This window comes from Oncorhynchus tshawytscha, linkage group LG06, assembly GCF_018296145.1.
Source record: "Oncorhynchus tshawytscha isolate Ot180627B linkage group LG06, Otsh_v2.0, whole genome shotgun sequence".
Lineage (NCBI taxonomy): Eukaryota > Metazoa > Chordata > Actinopteri > Salmoniformes > Salmonidae > Oncorhynchus > Oncorhynchus tshawytscha.
This window is the reverse complement of record NC_056434.1, coordinates 46930637-46951436: the sequence shown is the minus strand read 5'-3', so window position 1 is coordinate 46951436 and position 20800 is coordinate 46930637. Positions and strand designations below refer to the sequence as shown.

The 20800-nt window shown below is 43.1% G+C and overlaps 1 protein-coding gene across 4 annotated transcripts in view; it reads right to left on the bottom strand.

Moving 5' to 3' along the window:
- The window catches only part of LOC112252632 (ankyrin repeat domain-containing protein SOWAHC), a 60982-nt gene that overhangs the window by 8484 nt on the left and 31698 nt on the right, over positions 1-20800 (bottom strand). Inside the window, exons 1-5 of one of the 4 annotated variants that reach the window (XM_024424054.2) lie at positions 16344-17294; positions 14701-14703; positions 12013-12099; positions 7663-7667; positions 1580-1653 (exon numbers count right to left, since the gene is read on the bottom strand). In XM_024424054.2, coding sequence (XP_024279822.1) covers positions 1580-1653; positions 7663-7667; positions 12013-12099; positions 14701-14703; positions 16344-16412 — 238 coding nt within the window. In that variant the 5' untranslated portion in view covers positions 16413-17294. Of the gene's footprint in view, positions 1-296; positions 533-1579; positions 1654-7662; positions 7668-12012; positions 12100-14700; positions 17371-18059; positions 18183-20800 lie in introns of those variants that run through there. The other 3 variants (XR_006083627.1, XM_042323326.1, XR_002953868.2) reach the window with 3 other exon arrangements.

Sequence of the window (20800 nt, the reverse complement as noted above, 5' to 3'; positions counted from 1 at the left end):
ACACAAGGTTCAGGAAGAGAGGTCAAGCCTAGAGCTGTCCTAAATCTGTGAAATGTCAAAGGGTGTAGTTTGATCGCTGCCCTAAAAGAGTTCCAGACTATAAACTTGTTTTTAAAAAGTTAACTTGAAATGCTTTGGTATTGAATTCATTTGAAACGTTTTGATGTCATTGCTACAGTGAAAAGCTGAGTTGCTGAGAAATCTTTATTTTAAAAGTAACAGTATGTTGAGTCATTGTTTCAGAGTCTGTTATGTTGATGCAGTTGGTGCAGTATGCAAAATAAATGGTTACTTACCTTGAGTTCAAACTACAGAGCATGCATTGGTTGCATTCTACCGTCGTATTATACTGTGATATGATTGGTTAAGACCACCCAGGTCATGAGGTCATTTTTTCCAGTTGATCATGGCCGGAGACACATGAACATGCCAGTTATAGCTAACTAATAAACAGCTATGTTTAGAAAGATCCTGTCGTCTTGTATTTTATTATTTTGTACAAAGCGTGCAAAACAAGACACAGCACACCTGGTCTTTCAGGTTAGTTCAATCAAAAACATGAAGTGCCCGCGGCACTCCAGGACCAGGGTTGCCTATCCCTGAGCTAAACTGTCACACAGCAACAGGAGCACTTGACTGACAGGCCAAACGCCCATCCTCCCTCCCTCCCTGCCTCCCTCCCTACCTCGCCTCAATCTCATTGACTCTGAAAGACACAAAAAAAAGGGATTTGTAGAGGGGGGTACTTGGCAGAGAGATACCAGACTCATTATTCTCATTGGCCATATGGAAACATGCTTTTGTGTACAGAGAGAGTGTCTGAAGACAGCGACGCTGAGGGCCTGTGTGTCTGGGTGAATGGTACAGGCTGACTCTAAGCATATGGCTGTCTATACTGGCAGGAGGGTTCCACAACCAAGGCCTCTGACCTGGCACACCACCACAGGGATCCTGCAGATTTGAGTCTGAGTCCCAAATGCCACCCTATTCCCTATATAGTGCACTACTTTTGACCAGGGCCTAGAGGAAGGGCCCATATGGCTCCGGTCAAAAGTAGTGCACTATATAGGGAATAGGGCACCATTTGATATGCACAACTTGATCATGAATTGCTCCACTGGGCTTCATAGCTTGGTTAGACACATTAGAGCCCATATGTACTTATCCGCCTCTCCTTTTGCTATCTTTTGAGAGTTGGCTCGGCAGCGTCTAGCCTTGTCGTCTGATGGAGGAGTTTGGTGCTCTGTTTCAGCTCTAACCAAGGTCATTTGGGATGCGCTATTCTTTAGATTGGCTTTCCGACAAGCCTCGAATGCATGATCTGCATATCCAGCCTTCTCTCGCAGTGTCCGAGCCTGAACCCATATGTCATATCCTGTGTGCAATACGCATTTTAAACACTTTACAGCAGCTACAATGTAACACATGTGCAAGAACAGTAGTCGTAGGCAAACAGTTGTAGGAACGCGTTTCTGGTGTGCGTTGAGGGTCTGATTACGGCAAAGATATCAGATAGACAAGCTGCATTATGATTAGAACAAAAGTAGAGTAAGCGAGTCAGGTCGGTGTAATCACTTACTGTAGATGTTGATCAGGAGCTGGATGACGTGCTGGTGTCCATGTATAGAGGCCAGGTGAAGCGCTGTGTAGCCCTAACAGTCCCAAACAAAACAAATCAGTGTTATGAACTCAACTCTCATTTTGCTCATGCTGTGTCATAAAATCCAACGGGGATCTTAGAGCACCAGGTCTGTGGGCAGTGCTTTGGAATATGGATTGCGAACGGCAGAGTGAAGTATTTGTTAGCAGTTTTTTAATTTTTTATAACCGGTGTGTCTCTCATTCTGTCCATCTGCATCAGTCTGAACGGTTCTATCTGTACATTCTGATATCATCCCTAACCAAATGACACGTCGTGCTTTGACGCGTGAGGAATCTGTGTGTTTACTCCCATCTAATGTGGGCTACTACCCCTGACTCACACCGAGTCATTCTCTGGCGCCATTATCATACGAAACACAGTGCTCCGAAACTTGAACGCCGTTTTCTTCGTCAGAGAGAAGTTAAGTGACAACCCGGGTGAGACTTTGATGTCAGTATTGATAGAGTAATGGGTCTGTGTGAGGCCCTGGAACACAGTCATGCTGAACTCTTATCACAACAGAGACTTTATACGGGGCCCGGGAGACTCTTTGATCTAGAGTGCATCTAGGGAGCTATCAGACAAGCTGAAACACCGTACTGTGACTGTTTCCTCTGTGTTTCTTTCTGGTCACTTTCCTTCCAAATGGGTCTTTAAATACATTTATCCAATTGTCCACTGAAAATAGGTGTGGATGGATGTGAGCGTGTGGATGTTGAGCAGATTAATTTGCTGTGCATAAACGTAATGCACTTAACATTCTGTACTGTGTGAGTATGTATTGTGAGGTCTACATTTGTATGGGTATTAAAGACATGCTCCGGTACTTTGGCGACTAAGTATGTTTTACACCTCTGCTTTGGGCTGGGATGTGTCAATGTGTAGTTCATACATGTAGAATTACTGTTTTAACTCAATTAGCCACAAAATCCCTAGTTTGAAAGCAACTGTTTTCTTGAAGTTGTGCCGCGCCATTTTCCCTACATGTCCCCCCACGTGGGCCAGCCCCCTAGCAATTCAAGTTCAAGCCAATGAGCTCCAGCCCCTCCCATTTGAGTGACAACTAGTTAGAGGCCTGCCCAGCTTTATCCAATGAGGTTGCAGGGGGGGCAACGGCTCAGTAGACACAGCAGAGAGAGAAAGAGCAATGACGTGATGCACATATCTGCACATATGTGACATGGTTAGAGCTGTTGCGGTGACTGTATTACCGCCACACCGGCAGTCATGACCGCAGTAAAATTCTACGTGACCGTTGAGGCAAGGTAATCTCCTCTTATGCACTCTGGACATCATCAGGTCGCTAATGGCCTGGTACGCAGGGCTCTATTGTCCCTCTAAAGGACTCTGTCATCGATGCAAATGCAATTGAAAATCACATCAAACACTTATCATCAAAACAGTTTGTACTTTTAAAAACTCACCTCACGGTGAATGATCAATTTGAAGAAAGATGTTCAATAATAGGTTAAAACTGAGTGGAAAACATGGTTGCTGTGGATGTTGTTTCAAAGCCTAACACAACGAAATGGACAGCGCTTTCTAAGGTGATGATTAATTCAAAACACCCATATGCATATTAGAGCTTATGTATAAGCATGGGCCTATATACAGTGCATTTGGAAAGTATTCAGACCCCTTTAATTTTTCCACATTTTGTTACGGTACAGCTTTACTCTATTATGGATTAAATTATTATTTTGTATTATAATGACAAAGCAAAAACAGTCTTTTAGGAACTGTTGCTAATTAATTAAAAATAAAACAGAAATGCCTTATTTACCTAAGTATTCAGAAACTTTGCTATGAGCCTCGAAATTGAGCTCAGGTGCATCCTGTTTCCCTTGATCATCCTTGAGATGTTTCTACAACTTGATTGGACTCCACCTGTGGTAAATTAGATTGATTGGACATGATTTGGAAAGGCACACACCTGTCTATATACGGTCTCACAGTTGACAGTTCCTCTTTGGAGATTGTAGAACATTCCAGAAGGACAACCATCTCTGAAGCACTCCACCAATCAGGCCTTCATGGTAGAGTGGCCAGACGGAAGCCACTCCTCAGTAAAAGGCACATGACAGCCCGCTTGGAGTTTACCAAAAGGTACCTAAAGACTCTCAGACCATGAGAAATGCAATTCTCTGGTCTGATGAAACCAAGATTGAACTCTTTGGCCCGAATGCCAAGTGTTACATCTGGAGTGAACCTGGCACCATCCCTACGGTGAAGCATGATGGTGGCAGCATCATGTTGCGGGGATGATTTTCAGCGGCAGGGACTGGGAGACTAATCAGGATTGAGGGAAAGATGAACGGAGCAAAGTACAGAGAGATCCTTGATGAAAACCTGCTCCAGAGCTCTCAGAACCTCAGACTGGAGCGAAGGTTCACCTTCCAACAGGACAACTACCCTAAGCACACAGCCAAGACAACACAGGAGTGGCTTCGGGTCAAGTCTCTGAATTGTCCTTGAGTGGCCCAGCCAGAGCCCGGACCTGAACCCGATCTAACATCTCTGGAGAGACCTGAATAGCTGTGCTACTTTCAAAATGTGGAAAACGGCAAGGGGTCTGAATACTATCCGAATGCACTGTATATTCAATTGATTTATTAAACTTTTTTAAATGTAGATGTTCCAAAGGCGCCCATCAGCGGCTTGTATGCGGCTTGTATTCGTTGAGGCCTGGCGATGCTAAACGTGTTTATGTTAATTAACGGTCAATTTAACACGAGACCGGCATTCTTTTGCATGACAATAATCGTCTGACAAAATATCATGACCACCACAGCCCTAGACATAGTACGCAGTTTTCAGGGACCACTTTTGGCTCGTGAGCGCTACTTTCAGAACTACTGGCTAAAAAGAATACAAAAGTACTTGAGAATCTCTTTACGGTGGGTAAAAGAAAAACAGTAAATATATGTGTGGTAGGAGCTAAAGCATACAGAAGGCATGTACTGTAGATACTGTATGCTGCTTTTTCAAGATAAAGGAGACCACCTTTCACTTCTACAATTTCCTGAAAGTTCAAAGCCCCTTTAATGTGTACTTTGAGCTTTACATTGAAGGTAAAGGGCGTTTAACTAGGGGTTCGAGGGAGCAGGGTGAGATCAAGGCACAGTATATGAATTCAGCGGGAATCCAACTGTCGTTAGTATGCTAGCTTGTTTTGTTACTTGTCCAAGACAACCCATAAGCTACGGATGTAAGCCCACTGACAAACAGGGAGACGATCTAAACAGATACAGAATACCCTCTCCTTTCACTGATACACGCTGACTTTGCCATGTCAGAGTACAAGTTTCAGTTCATTCTGATTGGGGACACGAACCCTCCATGTATGATAACAGTTAATTCAACGACCCAATGTAACTTCACCCCTCTCCTACTCCTGTCTGTTGAATGCCTATGGTGGGCAGACTGGTATTGGCCTCCTTCTGTATGCCTGTTCGTATGAGTCCTCTAGCCCACACATCCTGTCTCCAAACACACGTGAGGGATTATCGCTATAAGGCGTGACAGCTCTCCTTTACCAATTTCATGACCACTATAGTATGGACTCATTTCAAATGTGTATTAGAGTATTACAATATAACTTACCCCCTTCAGAGCAGAACGTGTTGACAGTCAAATCGCCAGGCATGGAGAAGGCCAGAGGAATACAGGGAGAATTAGAAAACATCAAGAGACAGAGGCACAACCTAATTTTACACTACCAACACAGGTCATTTGACTTAGTAAATTGTTTGTCAATGCTCAATTCATATTTTGGTATTTTTGGTATTTTATTAGGATCCGCATTAGCTGTTGCAAAAGCAGCAGCTACTCTTCCTGGGGTCCACACAAAACATGACATAATACAGAACATTAATAGACAAGAACAGCTCAAGGACAGAACTACATATATATATTTTTTAAAGAAGGCAAATGTAGCCAACATATCAATGCATACACACAAACTCTCTAGGTCGAATAGGAGAGAGGCGTTGTGCTGTTAGCTGTTGCTTTATCTGCTTTTTTAAACCAGGTTTGCTGATTATTTGAGCAAATCTGATGGAACAGAGGTCGATGCAATAAATGCTCTATATAAAACTGTACACTTTTTTGAAACTGTGAAAAGACCCCTGGTGGCATGTCTGGTGGGATAAGTGTGTGTGTAAGTTGACTATGCAAACCATTTGGGATTTTCAACACATTAATGGTTCATATAAAAATAAGAAGTGATGCATATAAAGTGCATATACAGTTGAAGTTGGAAGATTACATACACCTTAGCCAAATACATTTAAACTCGGTTTAGACCATTCCTGTCAATTAATCCTCGTAACAATTCCCTGTCTTAGGTCAGTTAGGATCACCACTTTATTTAAAAAATGTGACATGTCAGAATAATAGTAGAGAGAATGATTTATTTCAGCTTTTATTTCACTCAATTAGTATTTGGTAGCATTGCCTTGAAATTGTTTAACTTGGGTCAAATGTTTCGGGTAGCCTTCCACAAGCTTCCCACAATAGGTTGGGTGATTTTTGGCCCATTCCTTATGATAGCGCTGGTGTAACCGAGTCAGATTTCTAGGCCTCCTTGCACACACACTTTTTCAGTTCTGCCCACAAATTTTCTATAGGATTGAGGTCAGGGCTTTGTGATGGCCACTCCAATACCTTGAGTTTGTAGTCCTTAAGACATTTTGCCACAACTTTGAAAGTATGCTTGGTGTCATTGTCCATTTGGAAGACACATTTGCGACCCAGCTTTAACTTCCTGACTGATGTCTTGAGATGTTGCTTCACTATATCTACATAATTTTCCTACCTCATGATGCCATCTATTTTGTGAAGTACACCAGTCCCTCCTCCTGCAAAGCACCTCCACAACATGATGCTGCCACCCCCGTGTTTCACAGTTGGGATGGTGATCTTCGGCTTGCAAGCCTGGTCATTATGGCAAAACAGTTCTATTTTTGTTTCATCAGACCAGAGGACTTTTCTCCAAAAAGTACAATCTTTGTCCTCATGTGCAGTTGCAAACCGTATTCTGGCTTTTTTTCTGGCGGTTTTGGAGCAGTGGCTTCTTCCTTGTTGAGCGGCCTTTCAGGTTATGTCGATATAGGACTTGTTTTACTGTGGATATAGATACTTTTGTACCTGTTTCCTCCAGCATCTTCACAAGGTCCTTTTGTTGTTGTTCTGGGATTGATTTGCAGATGTCCTAACCGACTTGCCAAAACTATAGCTGGTTAACAAGAAATTTGTGGAGTGGTTGAAAAACGTGTTTTAATGACTCCAGCCTAAGTGTATGTAAACTTCCGACTTCAACTATAGCAGCCCTAGGGCTATTCATAATTCTAGCATTTGCATATACATTTTGCGGTACTGGCCACAGTGAGGTAAGGGACTACTTACATGCTTTGTAGAGATGGTGAGGATTGTGTGTCATAGGAAGGGGCAGGAGGTAAGAGGAGAGCAAATTTGTTTTTAATCTTGTTCACAATATCATTTTTCAAATAAATATATATACATTACCAGTCAAAAGTTTGGACACCTACTCATTCAAGAGTTTTTTTTGTGTTTTTTTTACCAAGACATCAAAACTATGAAATAACACATATGGAATCATTTAGTAACCAAAATAGTCACCTGGAATGCTTTTCTAACAGTCTTGAAGAAGTTCCCACATATGCTGAGCACGTATTGGCTGCTTTTCCTCCACTCTGCGGTCCAACTCATCCCAAACCATCTCAATTGGGTTGAAGTCAGGTGATTGTGGAGGCCAGGTCATCTGATGCAGCACTCCATCACTCTCCTTGGTCAAATAGCCCATACACAGCCTGGAGGTGTGTTTTGGGTCATTGTCCTGTTGAAAAACAAGTGATTGTCCAACTAAGAGAAAACCAGATGGGATCGTTTATCACTGCAGAATGCTATGGTAGACATGCTGGTTCAGTGTGCCTTGAATTGTAAAGAAATCACAGACAGTGTCACCATAAAAGCACCCCCACACCATCACACTACCTCCTCCATGCTTCACAGTGGGAACCACACTTGTGGAGATCATCAGTTCACCTACTCTGTGTCTCACAAAGACACAGTGGTTGGATCCAAAAATCTCAAATTTGGACTCATCAGACCAAAGGACAGATTAATTGCTCGTGTTTCTTGGCCCAAGCAAGTCCCTTCTAATTATTAGTGTCCTTCAGTAGTGGTTTATTTGCAGCTATTCAACCTCGAAGGCCTGATTCACGCAGTCTCCTGTGAACAGTTGATGTTGAGATGTGTCTGTTACTTGAACTCTGTGAAGAATTGATTTGGGCTGCAATCTGAGGTGCAGTTAACTATAATGAATTCATCCTCTGCAGCAGAGGTACAGTAACTCTGGGTCTTCCTTTCATGTAGCGGTCCTCATGAGAGCCAGTTTCATCATAGCGCTTGATGGTTTTTGCGACTGCACTTGAAGAAACTTTCAAAATTCTTGAAATGTTCCGGATTGACTGACCTTCATGCCTTAAAGTAATGATGGACTGTAATTTTTCTTTGCATATTTGAGCTGTTCTTGCCATAATATGGACTTGGTATTTTACCAAATAGGGCTATCTTCTGTACACCACCCCTACTTTGTCACAACACAACTGATTGGCTCAAACGCATTAAGAAGGAAAGAACTTCCACAAATTAACACACCTATTAATTGAAATGCATTCCAGGTGACTACCTCATGAAGCTGGTTAAGAGAATGCCAAGAGTGTGCAAAGCTGTCATCAAAGCAAAGGTTGGCTACTATGAAGATTTTCACATTTGATTTGTTATGATTCCGTATGATTCCGTATGTGTTATTTCATAGTTTTGATGTCTTCACTATTATTCTACAATGTATAGATAGTAAAAATAAAGAAAAACCCTTGAATAAGTAGGTGTGTGCAAACGTTTGACACGTACTGTATGTGTATATATACAGTCGTGGCCAAAGGTTTTGAGAATGACACAAATATTAATTTTCAAAGTCTGCTGCCTCAGTTTGTATGATGGCAATTTGCATATACTCCTGAATATTATGAAGAGTGATCAGATGAACTGCAATTAAATGCAAAGTCCCTCTTTGCCATGCAAATGAACTGAATCCCCAAAACACATTTCCACTGCATTTCAGCCCAGCCACAAAAGGACCAGCTGACATCATGTCAGTGATTCTGTCATTAACACAGGTGTGAGTGTTGGCAAGGACAAGGCTGGAGATCACTCTGCATTGCTGATTGAGTTTGAGTAACAGACTGGAAGCTTCAAAAGGAGGGTGGTGCTTGGAATCATGGTTCTTCCTCTGTCAACCATGGTTACTTGCAAGGAAACGTGTGCTGTCATCATTGCTTTGCACAAAAAGGGCTTCACAGGCAAGGATATTGCTGCCAGTAAGATTGCACCTAAATCAACCATTTATCGGATCATCAAGAACTTCAAGGAGAGCGGTTCAATTGTTGTGAGAAAGGCTTCAAGGCGCCCAAGAAAGTCCAGCAAACGCCAGGACCGTCTCCTAAAGTTGATTCAGCTGCAGGATCGGGGCACCACCAGTATAGAGCTTGCTCAGGAATGGCAGCAGGCAGGTGTGAGTGCATCTGCACGCACAGTGAGGCGAAGACTTTTGGAGGATGGCCTGGTGTCAAGAAGGGCAGCAAAGAAGCCACTTCTCTCCAGGAAAAATATCAGGGACAGACTTATATTCTGCAAAAGGTACAGGGAATGGACTGCTGAGGACTGTGGTAAAGTCATTTTCTCTGATGAATCCCCTTTCCGATTGTTTGGGGTATCCGGAAAAAAGCTTGTCCAGAGAAGACAAGGTGAGCGCTACCTGTGTCATGCCAACAGTAAAGCATCCTGAGGCCATTCATGTGTGAGGATGCTTCTCAGCCAAGGGAGTGGACTCACTCACAATTTTGCCTAAAACCACAGCCATGAATAAAGAATGGTACCAACACATCCTCAGAGAGCAACTTCTCCCAACCATCCAGGAACAGCTTGGTGACGAACAATGTCTTTTCCAGCATGATGGAGCACCTTGCCATAAGGCAAGTGATAACTAAGTGGCTCGGAGAACAAAACATCAATATTTTGGGACCATGGCCAGGAAACTCCCCAGACCTTAATCCCATTGAGAACTTGTGGTCAATCTCCAAGAGGCGGGTGGACAAACAAAACCCCACAAATTCTGACAAACTCCAAGCATTGATTATGCAAAGAATGGGCTGCCATCAGTCAGGATGTGGCCCAGAAGTTAATTGACAGCATGCCAGGGCGGATTGCAGAGGTCTTGAAAAAGAAGGGTCAACACTGCAAATATTGACTCTTTGCATCAACTTCATGTAATTGTCAATAAAAGCCTTTGACACTTGTAATTATACGTCAGTATTCCATAGTAGCATCTGACAAAAATATCTAAAAACACTAAAGCAGCAAACTTTGTGGAAATGTATGTGTCACTCTCAAAACTTTTTGCCACGACTGTATCTGTATATATATATATATATATATATATAATATATATATATATATATATATATATATATATATATATATATATATATATATATATATATATATATATATATATATAAAATGGACTAAGTACAACTGGGCAATACCATATCTATGTGATGCATTGCATGTCAACATTGTGTGTCCTCCCTTTCAAGTTCAGCTGACAGCGATGGCTCTTTAATGTCAGATGAAAGCTGACTTGGGGGATACACACACACATAGACACACACACATGAAATGCATCGGCAGTCAAAGAAAAAGTTACAAAACCCTCTAAACCGCCTCCAGAGAATGGAGTATGTTCAGTGAATCCAACAGTTTCACAGCACTTAAAGCCATTCTATGGATTATAGATTTTTGATTTGCTTTCTGCTTTGGCTGAAAAGTGCCATTACCACTGTAACGATTAGAGACAAAAAAAAGTGAATTATGTAATTATAGAGCCAATAACTGACTTGTCCGGTTTACTTTGCTCTGGTAAGGATTAAACATTATCTCTCCTGTGTGTGTACACATCGCATCATAACCAGGCATAACCAGGCAGCGGTCTGCGAGGACAGGAGATTAACACTTAGAGAGGCAGACACTAAATTGAATTCTACAGGCCCATGGCTGTCTGAGAAGCCATTAAGTAATCACAACATTGCCCCTTCAAATAAATCCACCACCCACCTGCCTCTGCTGCCTCTCTACATACAAGGCAGCAGGGTTTGTGTGTGGTATGGTTTTCCATTTTATTGACTGTGAAGGCAAACTTAGCCCCGGGCTGAGAAAATAACAAAACTCTCAAATGTCTATATCAGCCCCAAAATGAATGACAAAAAGAGTATGATGTGATAGATAAAAGAGAATTTTTTTTTAAAATAACGAAATGACAGAAAACAAACAACGAATATTTTCACACTACTTAAACCAGATAGGGAGGGATTGAGTGAAAATCCTCATGAGGTAATGCTTAACTGATATTTATTCAGTGCTGCACATTAGACAATGTCAGTTGTCTTGGGGACATTGACTTAGGGTGGAATGGGTTTAAGTGCAGCTAGAGACTGTACACCAGATAATGTAATATAACATAAGAGTTTTGGTGTAAAGCCCCATACCAACCGCTGCCATAGAATTTTCAAATAACCTGTATTTGGCGATACCTTTTTAGTTGTCGAATCGGGCAAAGAAGTATATTATAAATTATTGTGTCCAGTTGCAGGTGGTTCATTTGAATTTAGAAAATGCTCTGTTAGTAACCCTTTCCACTCACAGCCCGTGTCATCCCGTATACAGATTTTGTCATTGATAAGTGCATAAATTGGAATGCAGATGCTGTACAGTAACATGCTGTACATGACGTCAGAGCTCCTGTTCTCCGTTTCACAGCGCTGGATTGGTTTTGACTGCCCGCATCTCTACCGCTAATTGGGCTACTTTTGCACATTTGTTGTTGTTGTCTGATTGAACCAAAAATCTTTAGTTATATCAAATTTTCTGGTGTGCAAACTGTAGCTAGCTTATGTGGTGCACTGCTTTATCAAACCAGCAGCCCAGAGTTGAGGAGAAGTTCCTTCGGAAGCCTTTGGACTAAAACACCACAGGGAAATGGAAGTATAACCTCAGCGGGAATCTTAAAGAGTAGTCACACCTGTACATCTATATGTGTGTGTGTGTGTGTGTGTGTGTGTGTGTGTGTCTGCATCTGTGGTGGACAATTGACGGACATAGAAAAGGATAACTGCGTGAGGAGATGCGGTAGCTGTGGCCTGTATGAGATGCGAGTAAGGCGTCAGTGTGAACTGAAGTCATTGACCCTTCACAGCCCGACACCACTTGTCACTGCGGCGTTCGCTCACCGATCTGATGTTGACGTCCACGCCGGTGCGAGCCATCATGTCCACAGCCTCCACGCAGCCTTGCTTGGTTGCCCAGTGAAGCGCCGTCTGAGAAGACGCACAGACAGAGGGGAGGGGCTAGTCATTCAACACTGAGACTTCTCCTACCATACGCACCCACTGACTGAGTGACTGACTGGCTGGGTGGAATCCTGACTAGGAACTAGGCTACGTAACATGTAAATAAAGCACTGATGACAATGGAAGATTTGTGCAGAGGTTTGAGTTGATTTTTTTTTGTGTACATAACTAATAAGGTATTGTATGGTCACAGATACTATTCCAAATCTTTAATGAAGGCATATTTCTTGAGTAAAATTTCAGTTAGGACTTACTACGTTTCAAGGTTACAATAGAAGGGATCACTCAGGCCAACTGTCAATTAATATAAGAAGAATTGTACGTCTACACAGCCTCCACAACAGCAGTGACACAAAAATGAAAAAACATGAACGGCTCATTTAAATAAAATGTCCCTTTGAATTTAATTCATGCCTAATTTGCCTAAACAGATTTGGCTGTGAAGAATGGCCAGGCACTGTGTCTGCTCTGTAATAAACTGGCTTAATTCGGCCCAATGTTGAGTTTATTGATGCCTCACTAAAGAGCCAGATTCAAGGACAGTTATCCAATTTCTATTGTGTCGAACTGAATGAGTCCAAATCAGATCATTTCATATATTATATTGAATTGACTGGTAACTAGCTACACAATTAGGGAACACAACAGTCTAATGGGAGAGAAAGAGGAACACGTTGTACACACACCCACACAAACAGAGTCAATGAAGCCCATCTATAATATTGATGTTTAATTCTATATACTTACAAACTTGATGTCCAATTCACGGGGACAGAAGAAAAACAAGACGAAAGGAAGGAAGGAGTGAAAGTTTAATGTATGATCACTGTTCTAACCATTCTAATCAATCACAATGTGATACACGGTGGGCATCATAACCTGTGTATCCCTTTGTATTATGTCCGGATTCCATCCCTGTTCTGCCTTTCTCCAGAGCAGCTATTCTTATTGTCCGCGTGGACGTATTGATGTAGAGCCGGGACGCTAGCTATTCCCCTCCGTCCACATTCCCAGTCGAAGCACATCAAAGTAGAGAGAGGTGAGAGGAGAGGCATGCTTTGATGGGTTCACTCTCTGACATGTCCATTCATTGACACCTTTGGTCCTATTCTGTTCAGATTTGGCATGGGTTCAAACTAAACCCTTCAATCAACAAGAGTTCCCCGTAATCTTCCTTTTAAGATTAAGATAGTCCCCATAGAGCATGCAGGGAACTATAGTAACAGTAATCTTCTTGTCCTTCTGAACTGATTCTTTGAATCTTTTAACACAGAGATGGTTAAAAATCTGCACGTTTGAGCTTTCCACCCCGTCCCTTTCATAAGGGCACACAGCATCAACCCTGGCCTTTCCACCCCATCCCTTTCATAAGGACACACAGCATCAACCCTGGCCTTTCCTACCCCGCCCCGCTCCCTACCAACCTCACACTGTCACTACCATGTTGCGCTACAGTAGATTAGATTAAACAAATAGAACAGTGTTTCCCACTGGTTTCCAAGCGTTTAATTATCTCTCGCCAATATATATCATTCAGCCAACAACCGAGAGCACGGAAATCTAGCAGAAACCAATGGCTGGGAGGAGGGGGGGAAAAAATGTCTGTCTGCGGGATAGCTAACGGGAGTTATTTTTGGGTGCCTGCAGCAGCCCCCTTTAAGTGTGTGTGTGGGGAGCGCATGCATGCGTGCGTGTTAATGTAGACTGACCACTGCGCCCGTCGAGGCGGGATGCTGCCAAGCTGCTTTACCCAGGCCTGGTTTCATTACAAGGTGCTAACCGAGCTCTGTGATGCCTGTTGGGGTTCTTCCGTCACTCCGTCAGACTGTTTGGCCTCCCTAACGCTCCAGACACAAACTGATTTTAAAAAACGCTTCTCCATCCAGGTCTGGAGCTACTGTCACTCTCCATGTTATGATGAGCAACTGTGACCAGTATCTGACTGTCCACTTTACATCAACTATTTTTTTTAAATGTTTAAAAATGAAATAAATGTTTTGCGGTTACACTTATAGGATTAGTAATGATGCACATAGTTGCTGAATACAATACAATCGAACAGTATTATATTGTGTTTAAACCAGTACCTACTGTTTACAAAATGTCCCATGTTAGTTAGTATTATGGCACACTATAATTGCATTAGATTTACTGTGGCCATAAGGTACAACCTTTCTTTTTAACAGGGTGTTTTAAATCCGGCCCATGAATAGAGAGAGAAGCCTTCTGGGAGGTATCTGCCATGCATCATGGGACAGTTTGACAACAGTGACCCTGTTCAAACTGGTAACTGCCATCCGACCGTCTGCTACCATCAGATTGGCATCTGTGGCCCTTTAGTGGGTGGTATTCTGGTACAGGGACGAACAACAAAACCAGTTCCCAATGCCTCGCTGAAAGCAGCAGGAAAAAGCACATCAAAAAGGCGTAAATTCCACTTCTTCCATTTTGATCAAGTGAAGCATAAAAAGAAATGTAATAATCTCAAGTGGCAAGGGTTTACACCATTGATGTTGTTACTTCTGCATGGTGGGGCCCATGGAGCTGATATCGGGGGGGGGGCTATACAAACTGACTGAAGGAGGGAGAGTTTTAGGAGAGGCCATATGGACGAGGTCTTTTGCTTTGGAGCCTTGCAATAGACAGCTTAGCGCTTGTTTATGCAGTCTCACTCAACGCTGTGTGAAATTCCTGCTCTGGCTTCAGCAGTTGCCTTTCAAAGCCGGACTGCGGCAATAGGCTACCATATGCTCTGCTGGTTGAAACATTCTCAACAGACATACCTCAACAAAGTTTTCATAGCAAGTGAAATAATGCCTTTGTGTTGTAGCATACTGGTGTGGAGCCAGTTAGAGAGAAAGTATTGGTTGGGGTTCAACTAAACCAAAGTACTGCTGAATTTCTGTACAAATGACAGTGGCAGTGAAATGCTCTGTTTAAACACACAAAATGTTCAAACAAAAAACCTACATGAAAAAAAAAAAACACCGCAAAATTCATGGAATTGTTTCATTCTACGAAAAAACGATCAGTAGCTCTCATCTGGTGAGGACAGTATAGTGGTATAAATCTCCCTTCAGGCAGTGAAAGCTGTGTGTTTTTTCAACTATTAATTACCATTCAATTACAATATCATTACACACCATGATCATCTGGGCTCCGGCGTCATGTCTGCATCCCAAATGGCACCCTAGTCTCTTAAGTAGCTCTATGGGCCCGGATGAAAAGTAGTGCATTATATAGGGAATAAGGTGTCATTTGGGACCTAGCCCATGACTACAGAGTGAGCTAAACTCAGTGGATACAGTCATTTGGATTCTCTGGCCCATTACACTGACTGACCGTAATACTAAACAAAACCTCAGACGCCTGAAGAAAGGCTTGATAAAAAATAACCAGCCCTGTCTTGGCTGAAAAAATACATTGTGTATGTAGGACAGTACAGTGTGTGTGTGTGTGTGTGTGTGTGTGTGTGTGTGTGTGTGTGTGTGTGTGTGTGTGTGTGTGACTGTAGGGTGATAGGGAGAACCAAGGCATGTCAGAATGTATGGAGGGTGTGTTTGTGTGCCTTGCAAAACAATTTCAGCTTTTTGTTTGTTTTGTAGATAAACATATGCTGTCACGCCCTGATTTGTTTCACCTTTCTTTGTGCTTGTCTCCACTCCCCTCCAGGTGTCACCTATCTTCCCCATTATCCCCTGTGTATTTATACCTGTGTTCTCTGTTTGTCTGTTGCCAGGTTGTTTGTTTGTAGAACCTACCAGCGTTTTGTTTCCCTGCTCCCGCCTGTTCCTTACTCCTGTTTTCTAGTTTCCCGGTTCTGACTGTTCTGCCTGCCTTGACCCCTGCCTGCCTTGACCTGTCATTTGTCTGCCCCTGTTTAAAGAATAAACTTCAGTTTCTTCAACACTGTCTGCACCTGGGTCATACTTTAAAAGTTGATACATGTCAGAAATTGGATGTTGGTGTGAATCCCATTTAGTAGACTTCTGAATAAATGTTCTTCCTGTTTTAAAGAACAGCGAGACATCCAACCTTTGTCCAATCTTTGACACTGCCGGAGCACTATGAAAGAGCACTATGAATTGTCAATGCTTAGCTAATTGAAATAAAAGTTTGGGGATGTTTTGTTTTAGCTGTAAGCCAACAGCAACATGTTTGATCAGTACAGAAAGGAGGCACATGGACAACGTAAAAATACCACTACTCACCCCCTTGGTTTCCAGCAGCAAGGTTAACACAAAACAGTTGTAGAACGGCCATCGGGCAGTACAGTTCATAGGAGAAAGAGAATATTGAATATTATGGTTCTTGTTAGAGTATAAGACGTCATTCCTATAGGAGTAATAATATTAATATTGTTCAGTTTTGTCTGCAGAATTAGTCAATAATGTATTATTTGATCATTTGAATCATTTACAAAATTCAACCTATCATGGTTCACAACAGCTGGTTGTTGAGATTTTTTTAACACCTTCCACCTTAAATCTTGGATAGAATCATAGGTTTTGGAAAGGGGGATAACCTGTCCTTTTTTTGTCACATGTTCTTCTCTAATCTGGCTCTCCTGCCCCTCTGATAAAGGTGGGGAGTCTCTCTCCCTCCATCTCTCTGTCCCTACATCTCTCCATCCTCCCTCATTTCGTCATGCTAAGAAGTTTACTAACTGCTTGTTTGTTGTAGCTGAAGCGTCTGATTTCCTTTAGACCATTGTTTTGTAAGTGCTCCCACTCAAACGCCAGAGCTTCAGTGGGAAGGAAGGGATTGGTTTAACCAGCCAGCGGACCGGTCAGATAGAAATGAATACAGACGTGTTAGCCAATAGGTGGAGGAGAGGGGCTGTCGATGCACACTGGAGAGAGTAGTGCAGTATATTAGGTGGGGGTCTGAAGAATTGAAACCTGTGTCATTTGAGTCCACCGCCTGTTTCCCCCATTACACACGGGGTAAATCATGGAGGCCATTTGAAGAGTAGAGGATATACACTTAACATGTTGACGTCACACTATGTTTCCTCTTCATCTGTACAGTTTGGCATAGTACTGACTATTCAAGAAGAAACTATGTATTTGTTTTGGTAAAACATCAAACTGCAGAAATAAAACAAAAAAACAAAGCTATTGTATCTGGACTACTTTTCTATGTGAATCACCAACATAACAGATTAGGTTAGGGCCAGGAAAAGAGGAAGGGAGGATGGTAGGAGAAATACTGGAAACTACTTACAGTGATGAAGTCCTGGTGAGAGCGTCAAACACATGGGAATAGAGTGCAAATGTTAGGCATCTGGGGGGAAAAAAATGGGTCTAATTTATTACCCTAATATTTATTTAATATTTATGGTATGGTATATCAGAACTGTATTATAAGAAAATCCTTCAATATAAGTACCAGATGGCTTTCAGAGGATCCCTATCTGAAGATCTCATCTTTAAACAAGGTCAATGACATCAACATTGCGATCTGACAGCTTTTGTGGAGGTGAAATGGTCCATGAAAACCTGATGTCTCAAGAGAGGACGACAAGACAGCAACTATGGGCTGTTTCAATTCTGTGAGACAATGCTTGATGGGATTGACTGATAAGGGATCAAGCTACCTTTCCTGATGTTTGTTTTTTTGTCTTTCAATCTCAGTAGCCTCAGTAGCTAGATGCCCATCAACAGAGGCTCTCTTATCTGATCCTAGATGAAGAGAGGCAGCTCCTGGGTGCCATCATGCTGAATCCTATAGGAGGCCAGAGTCTGTGTGTTTAGTGTCAATCCTATGGGAGATGGGCTTGAAAATGTGCCAATCAAATGTATGGCTTTGGATAGACCAGATCAAACAGGTTTACCCTAGTCCAGAGCCTTATATTTGGTATCTTCTTGGAGGCCAGAATGGCACTGATGGCGAGGTAGAGGGTGAGGGTTAGGGGGAGCTAGTACCTTCTTTGAGGCCAGGCTGGGGTCCTGTGTGAGGAGCTGTCGGAGAGCAGCTGTGTTCCCCAGGGCACAGGATCGTAGCCAGTCCTTCTCCAGAGGATCCAACTGAATCCTGGGGAACACAGACTGAGTAGAGAGAGACAGAGAGAAAGATTATCAGTAGAAATGAAATAGAAATGAAATATTTTACGCTTGTCTACAGTTGCTGGTGGAGTCGGATTAAAACTACAACATGCTAATATTCCCGAAAAGCTACACAAACACAATGTTTGTTTGGGATTTCACACCAAGAAGAGCATTTCTGAACAACTCTTGTTATTCTTCTTGAGAAACAAAACAATCTCTTTCACTCAGCCTACCACTATTTCACATCATTGTCACTACGACCCTCAGCTTTCTTCCAAAGCACGCATTTTGTCATCCAGTCTGAAGACTCTCCCGGGCTGTGTCCCAAAGTACTCTATTGCCTACATTAGTGCACTACTTCGCTGATCAAAAGTAGTGCACTATATAGGGAATAGGGTGCCATTTCTGAGTCTTTCATGAGCCTCTTCTTACAAGGTGATGAGTAGGGAGGACAATCCATTTATCTTCTCAGAGTGGAAAGGCTATTATCAGTGGGAAGTGAGGGAATTATTCCCGATAGTAAACAAACAAAGCCAACTAATAAAGTAGATAAGGATCTATATGCAGGCAGGGAATCTGTGGTAGAAACGGCAGGTACTCGCTCCAGGGCTAAAGAGAGGCAACCAACCCAAATCTGGCTTAAGCTGGCAAATCAAGGTCAATGATTAACTTGAGGGGATTTTCAGCATTCGAGGCTGAGGCAAAGACGAATTGTCAACACTGCTACTCTGAAGAGTAAGAGCATCAATCTAACAAACAGAGCGACATGAGTACCTTTGAGTGCACTCGCTTGTGCAAACTCATCTAAAATATATATAATTTGTTTTAGGTTGTAGAATCATGTTGAACTTTTCTGAAATTAGGTTCAGTCCAACAACAGTACACTCAGGCCACAGACCAGCCCCACCACCTCCCTGTTATGTTTGACCTTTATCCGTGCCCGTGGGCTGAGTGGGTGGTCTGATACCATTAGTGGTGTTTATTGACCAGCGGGACAGCGTGAATGAGAGAGAAGCAGAGAGCCAGGCTTTAATCAGTGGCCTGCCAGGGAGGGCCTCTTCTTCACAGTTCACCTGTTTACACTGGCCATGCAGGTGTCAGCTCCACATTAATTATAAAACCCTGCCTCTCTACCTTTCGCCCTGGGAAGCTGTCCCTCAGCCTGACAACAGCACCACAGTGGGGGGAATGGTGGCAGCAGAGAGGCAGAGTTAGCTAGAGGATAGAGGGCGGGAGGGACACTGAAAGAAAGTGAGAGGACATACAGTATAATGCGGTATTGCAACGCCAGGGTTGTGGGTTCGATTTCAGAGGCGGCTACCCATACAGAGGGAGAATGAGGGAAGAAAAATGTGTTCAAATTAAAATGATGGTTTTCATACTGTTTGTGTAACTGGAGAAGTCTCCACGTTTTTCCAAAGCCAATATACAGTGAGATACTGTAGTAAAGTAGGTCTAATTATGGACACGAACCCCTAGTGTTATGATGAGCATCACTGTAGGGACCCATCTCTCTCCTACCTTCTTATGGGTACCGTTCTCTAATTACCCCACCCTCTTTCTCCCTCCCTCCATCCTTCCCCTCTCGTTCAGTTATAGGAGATACCCTGCTATTTCCACCGATGGCTCCTCTCAGGCCCCTGCTGTTTCCAGTCAGTGAGAGGTAGGAGGCTGTCACAGCCAATGCGCAAATGAGTCTGTGTCCCACCACGAAGGAAGACAGGAGTGATATCACCATGGGAACGGCGTGGGGGGAAAGAGGCTCCATTATCTCTCTCTCTCTCTCTCTCTCTCTCTCTCTCTCTCTCTCTCTCTCTCTCTCTCTCTCTCTCTCTCTCTCTCTCTCTCTCTCTCTCTCTCTCTCTCTCTCTCTCCATCACACTCCATCACACTTCTGTGAAATCAAACTGTCCACTTATGAAGCAACAGTGATTGACAATAAATTTCACATGCTGTCGTGTAAATGGAATAGACAACAGGTGGAAATTATAGGCAATTAGCAAGACACCCCAAATAAAGGAGTGGTTCTGCAGGTGGCAACCACAGACCACTTCTCAGTTCCTATGCTTCCTGGCTGAGGTTTTGGTCACTTTTGAATGCTGGCGGAGTCTACAACCCACACAAGTGGCTCAGGTAGTGCAGCTCATCCAGGATGGCACATCAATACGAGCTGTGGCAAGAGGGTTTGCTGTGTCTGTCAGCGTAGTGTCCAGAGCATGGAGGCGCTACCAGGAGACAGGCCAGTACATCAGGAGATGTGGATGAGGCCGTAGGAGGTCAACAACCCAGCAGCAGGACCTCTACCTCCGCCTTTGTGCAAGGAGGAGCAGGAGGAGCACTGCTTTGGCGGTGGATCAGTCATGGTGTGGGGTGACATTTCTTTGGGGGGCTGCACAGCCCTCCATGTGCTCGCCAGAGGTAGCCTGACTGCAATTAGGTACCGAGATGAGATCCTCAGACCCCTTGTGAGACCATATGCTGGTGCGGTTGGCCCTGGGTTCCTTCTAATGCAAGACAATGCTAGACCTCATGTGACTGGAGTGTGTCAGCAGTTCCTGCAAGAGGAAGGCATTGATGCTATGGACTGGCCCGCCCGTTCCCCAGACCTGAATCCAATT